The sequence below is a fragment of the Montipora foliosa genome, chromosome 13 (genome assembly GCF_036669935.1).
Source record: "Montipora foliosa isolate CH-2021 chromosome 13, ASM3666993v2, whole genome shotgun sequence".
Lineage (NCBI taxonomy): Eukaryota > Metazoa > Cnidaria > Anthozoa > Scleractinia > Acroporidae > Montipora > Montipora foliosa.
The window spans coordinates 18,653,696-18,665,252 of record NC_090881.1 but is presented as its reverse complement, the minus strand read 5'-3'; the positions used below and the strand labels follow the sequence as shown (position 1 = coordinate 18,665,252).

General features: G+C 39.2%; 1 protein-coding gene across 1 annotated transcript in view; it reads left to right on the top strand.

Moving 5' to 3' along the window:
- The first annotated feature begins 758 nt into the window (after positions 1 to 758).
- LOC137981802 (uncharacterized) overlaps positions 759 to 11,557 on the top strand; it is a 14,211-nt gene continuing 3,412 nt past the window's right edge. The window contains exons 1-7 of the mRNA XM_068828849.1: positions 759 to 1,431; positions 3,835 to 4,088; positions 4,473 to 4,587; positions 5,020 to 5,142; positions 5,430 to 5,552; positions 5,836 to 5,958; positions 10,202 to 11,557. The exon at positions 10,202 to 11,557 is cut by the window's right edge and continues 3,412 nt beyond it. Coding sequence (XP_068684950.1) covers positions 1,341 to 1,431; positions 3,835 to 4,088; positions 4,473 to 4,587; positions 5,020 to 5,142; positions 5,430 to 5,552; positions 5,836 to 5,958; positions 10,202 to 11,232 — 1,860 coding nt within the window. The 5' untranslated portion in view covers positions 759 to 1,340 and the 3' untranslated portion in view covers positions 11,233 to 11,557. The remainder of the gene's footprint in view (positions 1,432 to 3,834; positions 4,089 to 4,472; positions 4,588 to 5,019; positions 5,143 to 5,429; positions 5,553 to 5,835; positions 5,959 to 10,201) is intronic.

Below are 11,557 nucleotides of genomic sequence, written 5' to 3'. Positions count from 1 at the left end.
TCTATGCCTTACATCCTAAATTTATATTTTTAGACCTTTATACAGTAGGCAATGGGGTCTCTATGGGATTAATGAACAAAGTCCGAAATGGAGTTAATGAAGCTAGGGCCCCCAAGGAACATTCATTTAGTTATCTGGGCCCGGTTGTTGAAAAGCCGATTAACGCTAATCCCCCATGCAGATTAAAAATTAACCAAGGAGTTTATTTCTCTACTCCCAAATGCTGTTCAACGCTGATATTCGGCAAAACTTTATATTAGAGGAAGTCAATCTTGAAAATGAAATGTCCGAAATTCTCTGCTCTAATGAAACTGAGCAGCTATTTGCTTGGTCTATTAGTAAGCAACCGTCTGCTAAACGTTAACCACTGCGACTTTTTTCCATTTCCTTACTCGTGTTGCCGCTAAACATGAATATGCCCGTGAAGGGAACAGGTGAAAATAGCCAGCATGACTTGTCAAGAGAACAAGACTTTTTCATTAAAATTGTCAGGTAAAATCTCAGTAGAAAAACAAACGTCCGAACACTAAACAGAAGAAACACTTACAGTTCAAGAAAATTCAAAACGCTTTAAACAGAAAAGCGCGCAAAAAAAGAAAGAAGCAAATAGTTTTAAACTTCAGGTGATTTTTTAATATAAATCGAGAAGTAAGCCACTTTGTTCAATAAATTGCAAAATTGAAAAGGCAGATTTTTTCAAACCTAACTACGGCTTAAGATTAAACTTCATGTTAATACAATTGGTTGCTCTACTTAAACCAGCCGCAAACTTCAAATTTTGTTGAAACCCCTGAGAATATAACGTGCAGCGTCTGTTAAAACATTGAACTATTCTCTGCGTATCTCTAGACATGGAAATGGCATGGCCCACGCAAGGAATAAAAAAGACTCTCGTCAGGATGGTGATTTAATCTAAACTGAAATAACTGACGAGGTTATACCTTAATTTGGCGTTATATCTCCACTCGTCAGCCCAATTTTAATCGCCATAACTGTGGCGTCATCGGATGTCAGAAAACTGCACGCTATGGACATCAACAAATTAGGCATCCACCATAAGTACTCAGTTTCTAGACAGAACAAGCTTAAACGACGAAATCGTTTGCTCAGTATGACGCATCCAGGTAATCGTTTTCTTACATAGTAAACAACATATTTACTTTGGGCCCTCTTTCAATTTATATAGATCATTAGAAAAACAAATCCTTTAACAAAAGTTGTCATTACCGACTGATGAATAAATGATGCCTTCAAAAGACATTTAACGAATATAACGACGGCAAACTTTTCGCGATCGACCAAGTTTCCTATCCGGCTTTATAGTGTCTGATGCTCCAAACATGAGACGCTATCGCCCTTTTGTTCTCGACTGCCTGGTTATCTCCTTTCTTTGGCTGGCTTGCCTTAAGATCAAAACACTTGCTAATCAAGGTGAGAAAAAAGTTCTTGTCAACATCTAATTCAGAAACTCTTATAGCTAGAGCATGGAAGCTGATGCGATGCATATAGTTCTAAACTAAATTAACTATGAGAGTGTGATGTGAAATGCTATTTTCTACTCATGTAAACCATGTGAGCGTTAGCCCTACTAATGGAAATTAAATGGGCCCACACAAGGGCAGAGAAAAACTCTGACCTGGGTGGGAATGCCGTGAATTTGACATCTTCAATTCCCACGACCTGCTCCCGTCTGACCTTGTAGCTCAGTCGGTAGAGCAGCGGTGATCTAACCCGAAGGTCGTGGCTTCATTTCCCATCCTGGTCAGAGTTTTTCTCTGTCCTTGTGTGGGCCCATTTCCATTAGTAGGGCTAACGCTCAAATGGTTTACATGGGTAGAAAGCAGGCATTGACAAAATCTCTGCAAATTTTTTGAAAATTGCGGCCGTATGCTATTTCCCCATCATTAACATATATATTCAAAAACGCCATCGTCTCGAGCAGCTTCCCTTACGATTGGAAAATTGCCAGGGTCTTGCGTCTTTTAAAAATAGGGCCAAAAACTGCACCAGATAATTACAGACCGATCTCTATATTGCCAGTAATAACCAAAGTAACGGAAAAAAGTATCTACGTCAAGGTTGTTGGTTTCGAAGCTAATTACCGCGGGCGACTTTTCCTCGAAGCCTGGCACTCTACTTTGGACCCGAACACTGGGAACGATCATATCATTCTTCCAGAAGCCTACAAAGGCATCGCGAGCGTGAATTGCATGGCCACGCGCGCAAGCTTCGCGCTACGTTACTTTAAATAGCGTATGATAACGAACTTCGCTTTCATATCACTGATGAATGCTTAAGAATTAGCTGAAACGTCTGTTGAAAAATATCAAGAGTCAGAGGCAAACCTTTTTCCACAGAACTTATGAATATATGAGTACCTAACATCTAATAATATTCTTTCGTATCATCGATTTGGCTTCCGCAAACTTGACTCGACTGCTGCAGCTCTCTTAGATATCTCAAACAGCTAGTATGTTAATATCGATAGAAGAGTGCTAAACCTTGTTGTGTTCTTGGACTTAAAAAATGCATTTTATACCGGCCGTCAATCACAGGATTCTGCTGCGCACGTTTGAACTATATGGTATCACTGCACTTGGAGCAACCTCAAGTCAAAATTATTTGCAGTTAAATGATACGATGTCATCTGTACAGTGTCGGAAACACAAATTACCTGTGGTATTCCTCAAGGGACTATTCTTGGCCCTCTTTTCTTCCTCTTATGCGTAAATGAAATTAAGTCTAAATGTAGCAAAAACAGAATATATGCAAATCCGTTCTAACTACAAGCTAAGAAACTTACAGTCTCAACCGTGTATTGAAATTAATGGAGGAAAATCTTAAACAGGTTTACCATAGTAGGGTTCTTGGCAAAGAAATCGACCAGCATCTATCTTGGGACAAGGCACATTCAGAATGTTGCCGAAAGAGTTAGTTCGGGAGTAGGAGGTTTCAGGCAAATTCAGGAGTTTGTCGAGGGAGGCACTCTGCTTTAATCCAGCCACACCATAATTTACTGTAGTGAAGTATGGGATAACCTAGGGAAGGGGCTAGCTAACGGGCTCCAGAAACTTCCGAATAGATCAGCTCGACTGATTAATGAATCTATTCAATGATACTCCCGCTACCGAGGCTTTAGGTCTCTTAGGCTGGGAAAATCTAGAAACTCAACGGGCTAAGCCTAAGGCAAAGCAAATGTATAAAATAGTCAATGGGTTGGCTCCTTAATGCCTTACTGATCTTTTCATAAGTAAGAATGATATATCACATCATAAACTTAAGAGATCCTCCACCTCACTGCAGATACCGCTACCCAAAAATGAATATCGCAAAAAAAAAAAAAAACGTTTTTGCTAGAGTGAAGCAAAATTCTGGAACTCGCTTCCTGCTACACTTCGACGGTGGATCTGACAGCCTTTCAATCTTTAATAATAAAATTAATGCACGCACCTTTAGCTGATTTTTGCTGCTCCCCTTTTATGGAGAAAGTAGAAATATTTTTAGTGAATAGAATTATTAGCTGGTAATTTATAGTAAGTACAAAAAAACAAAAAACAAACTGTAAATAATTGTAAATAGTTATAAGTTATTCGATTTGCTCATTTTATTGTAACCACACGCCCCTTATTGAAATCAGCTTTTAGGGATAATTGTTAAATTGACGGGGCAAGCGTGTGTAAATAAAGTTTTACTTACTTACTTTACTTATTTCCCGCCAATATTTTGTGACCTTCCGCTTCAAATTTTAAATGTCTTCAAATTTCCCAATTTGTTTGTGTAAAGTTGCAATATTTGCACTAGATAAGCGTCAGTGACATGTGTCATTCTGCATAGATTGTTCCCCTCGAACCATCCACCTTCTTCCTCTACAAACGGGCCAATACTTTCAAGGACACGTGTTTATGAATTTTACTGTGGGAAAATACGGATGTGAACATTGGTGTCTCTTGGAAAACAAGTGTGTGTCTGTCAACATTGGTAGCGGAAAATCTCCAAGCAGCGTCATCTGTGAACTGAGTGATTCGGACCACTGCCAGCACCCGAAAGATCTCAAGCCAAGACAGGGTTGGACATACAGAGCCGCAAAGGTATCTCATCTTAACCTGAAACGATTGGGCCAGATTTCACGCCTTCTCAGCATAACTGAAGTGGTGTGGGTATTGTTTTGCTTTTGTTGTCAGGCTAAATCTCAGTTTTATCTCAGCTTTTACTTCCCGCATTAAAAGTGATTCGTTTATAGGATGTGAAACTAATTACACTCACCAATAGTGCAGCAAAACGTGGAAATGACATGGCTAATCCTATAAAACGATTTTCCGATATCTTAATCTACTACAGTGTTGGGAAAGTATATGTTAACAGGCAAGGCAAACCAAAAAGTAAGACAAATATCTCGCGACTCATATATTTGAGCCAAGGAACTCCGTGCTCTGAACTGAATTCGATATATTATGATTATCTTACCTCATTAGAACCCTTGCTGTTACAATCCATGCCCCAAGAATGGAAAGTGTCTTTTGGGATACACTAAGAAGAACTATGCCTGTGAGTGTCCACCGGGATTTACAGGAGAAAAGTGCGAAAACGGTAAGGACAGGCTAATGTCATCACCTTTTTTTGCTGCTTTCCTAGGAACGTACAACGTTTAAGTGTGGCAGCTATTAAGTTGAAGAAGGAAAGAGAAGGTGCTGCGAAAGCAGAACTGATTTTAAAAATGGACTTTCATGTTCAAGTGCAAAAGCAGTTGTGTTCCTCGCTTTTAGCCGTATTGGAAATTTAATAGCCTGAGTTCATTTCGACCTTCGCTTTTTTGGCCAAAGGTTGGTCAGAAGTATCAGTCCGATATAAAATAGGATGGTATTTCTTTCGCTTTTATAGCCATATTCAAATTCAAAGTCATTGAGGCGCCTTTCAAACAGTCATCATAGTTGATGATGGTGAACAAAGATCAAAGTGAATTGCTCGATGACTTTTATCAAACTTTGAAACTTTGAGTACCCGTATCCTTTTCTCATTAAGATATCGATGAATGCAACACCGGGAGCCATGATTGCAATGAAAATGCAACTTGTACAAATACGGCTGGAAACTTCAACTGCACATGCAAGCCAGGCTTTACTGGAGATGGACGGCCATGTACAGGTACCATAGCTAAGTGTTACTTTTATAAATCGTATTGCCAGAAAATATCACTGGTTCATTTTGAGCTGCGATTTTTTTTGCATACTATTTGTCAGAAGCATAAACTCTCATATAAAATATGAGAATATTTTTTTTTGTAGTTGGCCACATTCGTAAGTCAAGGCCTTGTTCAAACAGTCATGCTTGTTCAGTGACGATGGTGAACGAAGATCGACTGCTGGCTGATTTTTCTCAAAAGGCTTTGAAAATCGTTAATTGAGTACCTGTATCCCTTTCTTGGTATTCAGATGTCGATGAATGCAGCACCGGTATCCATGATTGCAGTGAAAATGCAACTTGTACAAATACAGCTGGAAACGTCAACTGCACATGCAAGCCAGGCTTTACTGGAGATGGACGGTCATGTTCAGGTACAATAGCTAAGTGTTACTTTTATTCGTATTGCCAGGAAATATCACTAGTTCATTTTGAGCTGCGAATTTTTTAAAGTACTATTCGTCAGAAGCATAAACTCTCATATAAGATGTGATGATAGTTTATTTTGTGGTTGGCCACATTCGTAAGTCAAGGCCTTGTTCAAACAGTCATGCTTGTTCAGTGACGATGGGGAACGAAGATCAACTGCTGGATGATTTTTATCAAAAGGCTTTAAAAATCGTTAATTGAGTACCTGTATCCTTTCTTGGTATTCAGATGTCGATGAATGCAGCACCGGTATCCATGATTGCAATGAAAATGCAACTTGTGCAAATACGGCTGGGACCTTCAACTGCACATGCAAGACAGGCTTTACTGGTGATGGACTTTCATGTTCAGGTACAATAGCAGTAGTGTTCCTTTTATTCGTATCGGAAATATCACTAGTTCGTTTAGAGCTGAGCCATTATTTTTTGTCAGAAACAAAAGGGGTGGACTGTAGTAGGACAATTCAAAGCATTCAAATTAAAGCATCGTGTCAGGCGCGTAGCGTGGTCATTTTTTCAAGTACGCACAAGTACACATGATCTAGAAACCTAAGTAAACTGAGCGAAAAATACTGCGTTCTTTATTTCTTGTCGAAATAGTTGCGTGAATACAAGCAAAGAACAAAGCGTCTTGCCCTTATTTTGAGCAAACTTGGCGCAGACAAAACATTGTTTTGGTTGTGCTAGCGTGACTGGAATTGTCAAGAATGTTCTCGGAACGTCGCTCCTTTGTCAAGAGGGAGCTTACGAAACGACGACGCCGACGGCAACGACGACGCTACAAAACAATAGGTTTAGTGAGAAAAAACAATGGCTCTGCACGTGCGTTTTACATTTTGGTACATTTCTTTGCAGTAATCTCCTAAATGACGACGTGAAATGACCAAATTCAAGGTTCTGTGGAGGACGTTAGCACATGACGATGAATTTTCAGTTCTTTCTCTACGCTTCCAACCCACTCATACCAGTTTAATTCCTCGACAGTTACTACACATTTTTAACGCGAAACGACATGAAATAGTTTCGTAGCGATATGAATAACGCGAACTCGTATTTTTAAATGAAGTCCGATTAGTAAGTGACGTCACTGGTGCGTCTTACAGCGCACATAAGCCCCTCGTAGCCGTCGTCGTCCTCGTTTCGTAAGCTCCCTAAGAACGTTCTTGGAACGTCTATCCTTTGCAACCTCGCCTTTTTGTTGCACGCTGGCCAAACAACACTGCATTGTTAGAGCAAAAAAAAGTACAATGCAAAACTAACTTAAAACATGGTATAGCTTGTGTTTTAGTTTTTAGAATTTAATCAAAGTGGTGCTTTCATCACGAAATCTTGGTTGCGTACAAGTAAAATGTTAAAAAATAGAAACAATTGCTAAAAAAATCAAAATTTTCTGGTCACCTCAAGTACGCACGTGCGTATATGCGTATAGGACGCTACGCGCCTGCGTGTACTATGACAAGTTTTCCAGAAACCGATACAACACGGGTTTGTCGTACACCACTTGACGCCGCGTCTGATTTAAGCTTTGTTAACCCCTCCCACAAGCTAGTGTGAGGTATGGGTGTATCCATGAAATGAGGTCACAACTTGCTTTTTAATGCAAGAATAAATGTTCTTCAAAAAAGGAATGCAAACCAGTTTCTTAGGTCAATCAAGGTTTATATAATAAGCTCAATAATACACGCATTGATTTCTCACCTTATGATCTCCTAGAGGCTGAACGCAAAGCTGACGTCATCATCAAAACTTTTAATTCTTTATTTTATAAATGTAATAATTACCAAATCGAAAGTGGTTCAGCGTTCTCTGTACTCTTATCGACAATGATATTCGTCATCACGGTGGTCAAAATGTTGTGGACTCAGGAGGCGCAGCCAACGCCGAACCACTTTCGATTTGTTTTTTACCGCAATATTCAATGCCAAAGAAAGTGTTTCTTTCTGAGGGAGACCAAACTCATGACAGAAAGAAAGAGCAAGCGTTGTCTATGACTTCCTCGCAATACGATTGGTTTATTTCCCAAAATGAGGGTTCCTGGCTATTACATTTGGCTATTACATTGCGTGACAAATTGACGTTAGCATGACGCGAGCAGCGTTGTCTAGAGAATCTTATCGACAACGGCCAATTAGCCAATCCGATTGCGAGATTACAATTGCAAGCAATTGTGGTAAAAATTATATCTTTTGCCGTGCGTATATATAAACAATAGCCTTCATTTGGCGCGAAAATATGCTCGGATATTTGTCCGCGGACATTATCTGTTCCGAGAAGCGAACAGTTTTCCGAGAGCGAAGCTCGAGTAAAACTGTGAGCTTCGAGGAACAGATAATGTCCAAGGACAAATATCCGAGCATATTTTTAAAGCCAAATTAAGGCTATTGTGTTTATTATCCTTCAAATATTTTTGGCAACAAGCGGGATCTGCCCGCCCGTCATATGTCAACACGTCAAAGTTTCTCAATTGGCTTCCAAAACCGCGTCATTCAATATTCATTTCCAAAATTTCGAACAGACTTCGTTTCAGTTAAAAGAACAATATTTCAGTGAAAGGAAAACATATTTTTTTAATTGTGTGGATACAAGTGGCGGATACGATTTACAAACAGCTTACCGTCAAAAACGTTAACAGCGTATGAAGTGGATTTTTTGGTGTTTTCTGGTACCGCTCTATCGACCCGCAGGTTTATCTCTTCTTCTGTTACGAAAGCAAACCGTTCTGCCATCCTAACATTAATTTTAATGTGAGACTTGAATCCTTGAAGTCGGTTTTAAAAATTGGGGAATATCATTGGGGAATATCCTCGGATATTCCCCAGTTTTAGCTGGGGAATATTCGCCCACGTGAAGCGTTTAGACCAATCGCGCGCGAGCGAAAATATTTGATGGATTATAATTACTGATAGATCACAAATGGCGTCCAAATGTGGTGAGAACATCAGTAACACACTCGGCTGTCGTCTGTGATCTATTACTGAACAGACGCACGGCAACATGGAATCTATTTGTTAAATAGACCCATTCCTCTCATGAGCTCGGCCGCTGGACAATCAACTGCCAACGGCGCATTTTGCTATGGTATTAAAGTTCCCACTGAGTCCCTGGTAGTTGCAGTCCTCTCTGGGGGCAAACGGACAAAATCGTAATTTCGATATAAAGTGCAAAACTAGCTGTTAGGAAAATGACAATTCGGGGAAGTTAATGCAACTTGTGCGGCCTGTTTGCAGCAAAATCGCAAGGAGTTAAAGTGCTACTATGTTCAAAAAATCACTTCCCTTTTTTTGAAATTTTAGAAGTGTGTTTGCTTAACACCTGACTGGGAAAAATTTGAGCTTTGAATTTTTATCCAAAGGCTGTTTACTTTGAGTGAAAGGTCCGCCATTACACACGTTCAAAACTGACTGATTGGACCTCAGAGGGTTGGATCTAGGGAAAAGTGACGTCATTTACTCACTAGCTTAAATGCAGCTTCTTGTTTATGCAAAACACGAGTTCAAAAGTCTGAAAAACTTAAGCCCAAAACTCCCATGCTGCATATTAATTCTGCGGCGTACACACGCATTGCATTCTTAAACTAGTGAGCCTTTGACGTCATTTTCTCCTCGATCCAGCTCTCTCCAGAACTTAAGTTAGTAATGGCGGACAATTATAATAAGAAAATTATAGTTTAAAAAACAGGTGTCTTTTTTAAATCAAGGCTTAAAACTTTGGTTGGTCAGTGTTTAGTTAACATAGTTTTGAAATCCTAAGAAAAATTAAGAATTGATTTTGGTCACAGGGGCACTATTTGAGTCATTGAGAATTTGACGTCATTTTCTGCTCGATCCAGCTCTCTCGAGATTTTAAAGTTAGTAATGGTGGACCATTCAGTAAGAAAATTCCAGTTAAAATTAACAGGGGTCTTTTGAAATCAAGGCTCCAAACTTGGGTCAATTAGTGGTAAGTTAACATAATTCCAAAGAAAAAGAAGAATTGATTTTTTGACCATGGTAGCAATTTAACGCAAAATATATGTCAACGGCAAATCCTAATCTTTCAGGTCAGGACTGCTTTAACGCGAAAAACTCATACATTTTAAAGCAAGCCAACAATGTTCATCGTACGTGACACTGACGCCATTTACTGGTCAGTAAATGAAACGAAAAAAATCACATCTGGGGTTCTTCCCGAAACGAATGAAACACTTTCGAAATCGTGCTAAAGCTAAAAACAAAAACTTTTTAAAAAAGTTTATTTCTAAGAGCAAACTTGACTTGGGAAAAACTGAAACTTTTTCATGTTATCCTGGTTTTAATATGTATGGGGTAACGCCCTAGCGACATAGCCATATTCTTTTATTGATCAAGGTTGCACCAGCAAATTGATTCACTTACAAAAATTATCAAGACCTGCACTGATGCCATTAACAGATTAATAGGTAACACGTGGATAAAGCCTGAGTATCTTGCTGAAATCGTACCTATAGTGAAAAGTAACCATTTTTGAAAAAAAGAAGTTTCTTCGCGCAAATTGAACATGGGGAATATCATCCTGTTTATTTAATATTGTGCGGAGGTTTAAAATAATGAGATATTTCTTTTATTTATCAATTGAAGATTGTACCGGCAAATTGAATTACTTCACAAAACATCAAGACCTGCCAACACAGTTAGCCAATGATGTTGAAGTGTTCACTATTGATGGAAGTTTGTTTATTGCCTTCGCTCAGAGGCATAATTCTAGTGTCATCTACAAACTAAATGAGTCAGCTGGAAATTTTACCCTTCACCAGACCATAGACATCATTGGAGCATCGCCGGACATCGAATACTTTATGATCGCTGATAAACATTACATTGCTATCGCCATTTATCCGGATCGTACTTACAATCTAAATTCTTCCGTTTTCCAGTGGAATGGACACAGTTTCGAGCTTTGGCAGAACATTTCAACATCCGGAGCAACCAGTTTTAACTTCTTTAAAATACATTCGGAACTGTTCCTTGCAGTCACGAATTCTTTCGATGGAAGTTCTTTCTGTATAAACTCATCCATCTACAAGTGGAAGGAAAATAAGTTTGAGGAGTTACAGGCAATAAGGACACAAGGAGCGTTCGCAAGTACAGTGTTGACGATAGACAACGAAACATTTATTGTTTTTGCAAACTGGTACGATTCGGATTCTTCCCATTCTTCAGACGTGATGAAATGGTCGGGGAAGAAATTTATCGACCCGAAATTCCCTCAGATCTTTGGCCTTAACGTCCTGGATCTCAAGTCCTTCACAATCGACGATGCTGTATTCCTTGCATTGGCGACAACAAATGGAATTGTGATTTACAAGTGGGACGGTGAAAAGTTTGTTAATGCGAATCAAACTTTTTCAAAACCACGTACCGTTCGGAGCGTGCATACGTTTACGATGTGTGGTCAAACGTTCCTGTGCGCGACCGGTTTGTTACCGAGTGAGTTGGTTTTGTATGTGCACTCGGAATCTAAGTTAATGGCAATGTATCAAGACATTGAGAACAAGTATGGGCCAACAGGTGTGACGTCATTTGAACATAAAGGTCACACTTACCTACCAGTAGCAAACGTCGGGGGGAACAACAGCATCGTGTATAAGTCAGGTTTAAAGTGGTTCTAAGATAAAATAAATGTAAAAAGGCTTTGGAGTGGAACTTGTCAAAGATTTATCAAATAGGACGACCAAACTTCATATGAACTGAATTACTTGTTCGTCAGTCATGAAAATCAACTGATAATTTGAAGCTGCTTTTTGTGGCCTCAACACTTGGCTTTTAATTCCAAACGCAAACTCACACAACCAAACTTTACTCGTTTGTGTGTGATAAAAAATCAAGGCTGTTTTTAAGTGGAGATCTTTTTACGAGAGATAATGATCATTTTATCAGTTTTTTGTCATTTAGAATTGTCGCAACGGGTGAGGTGGAAATATTCTTAAACTTGAC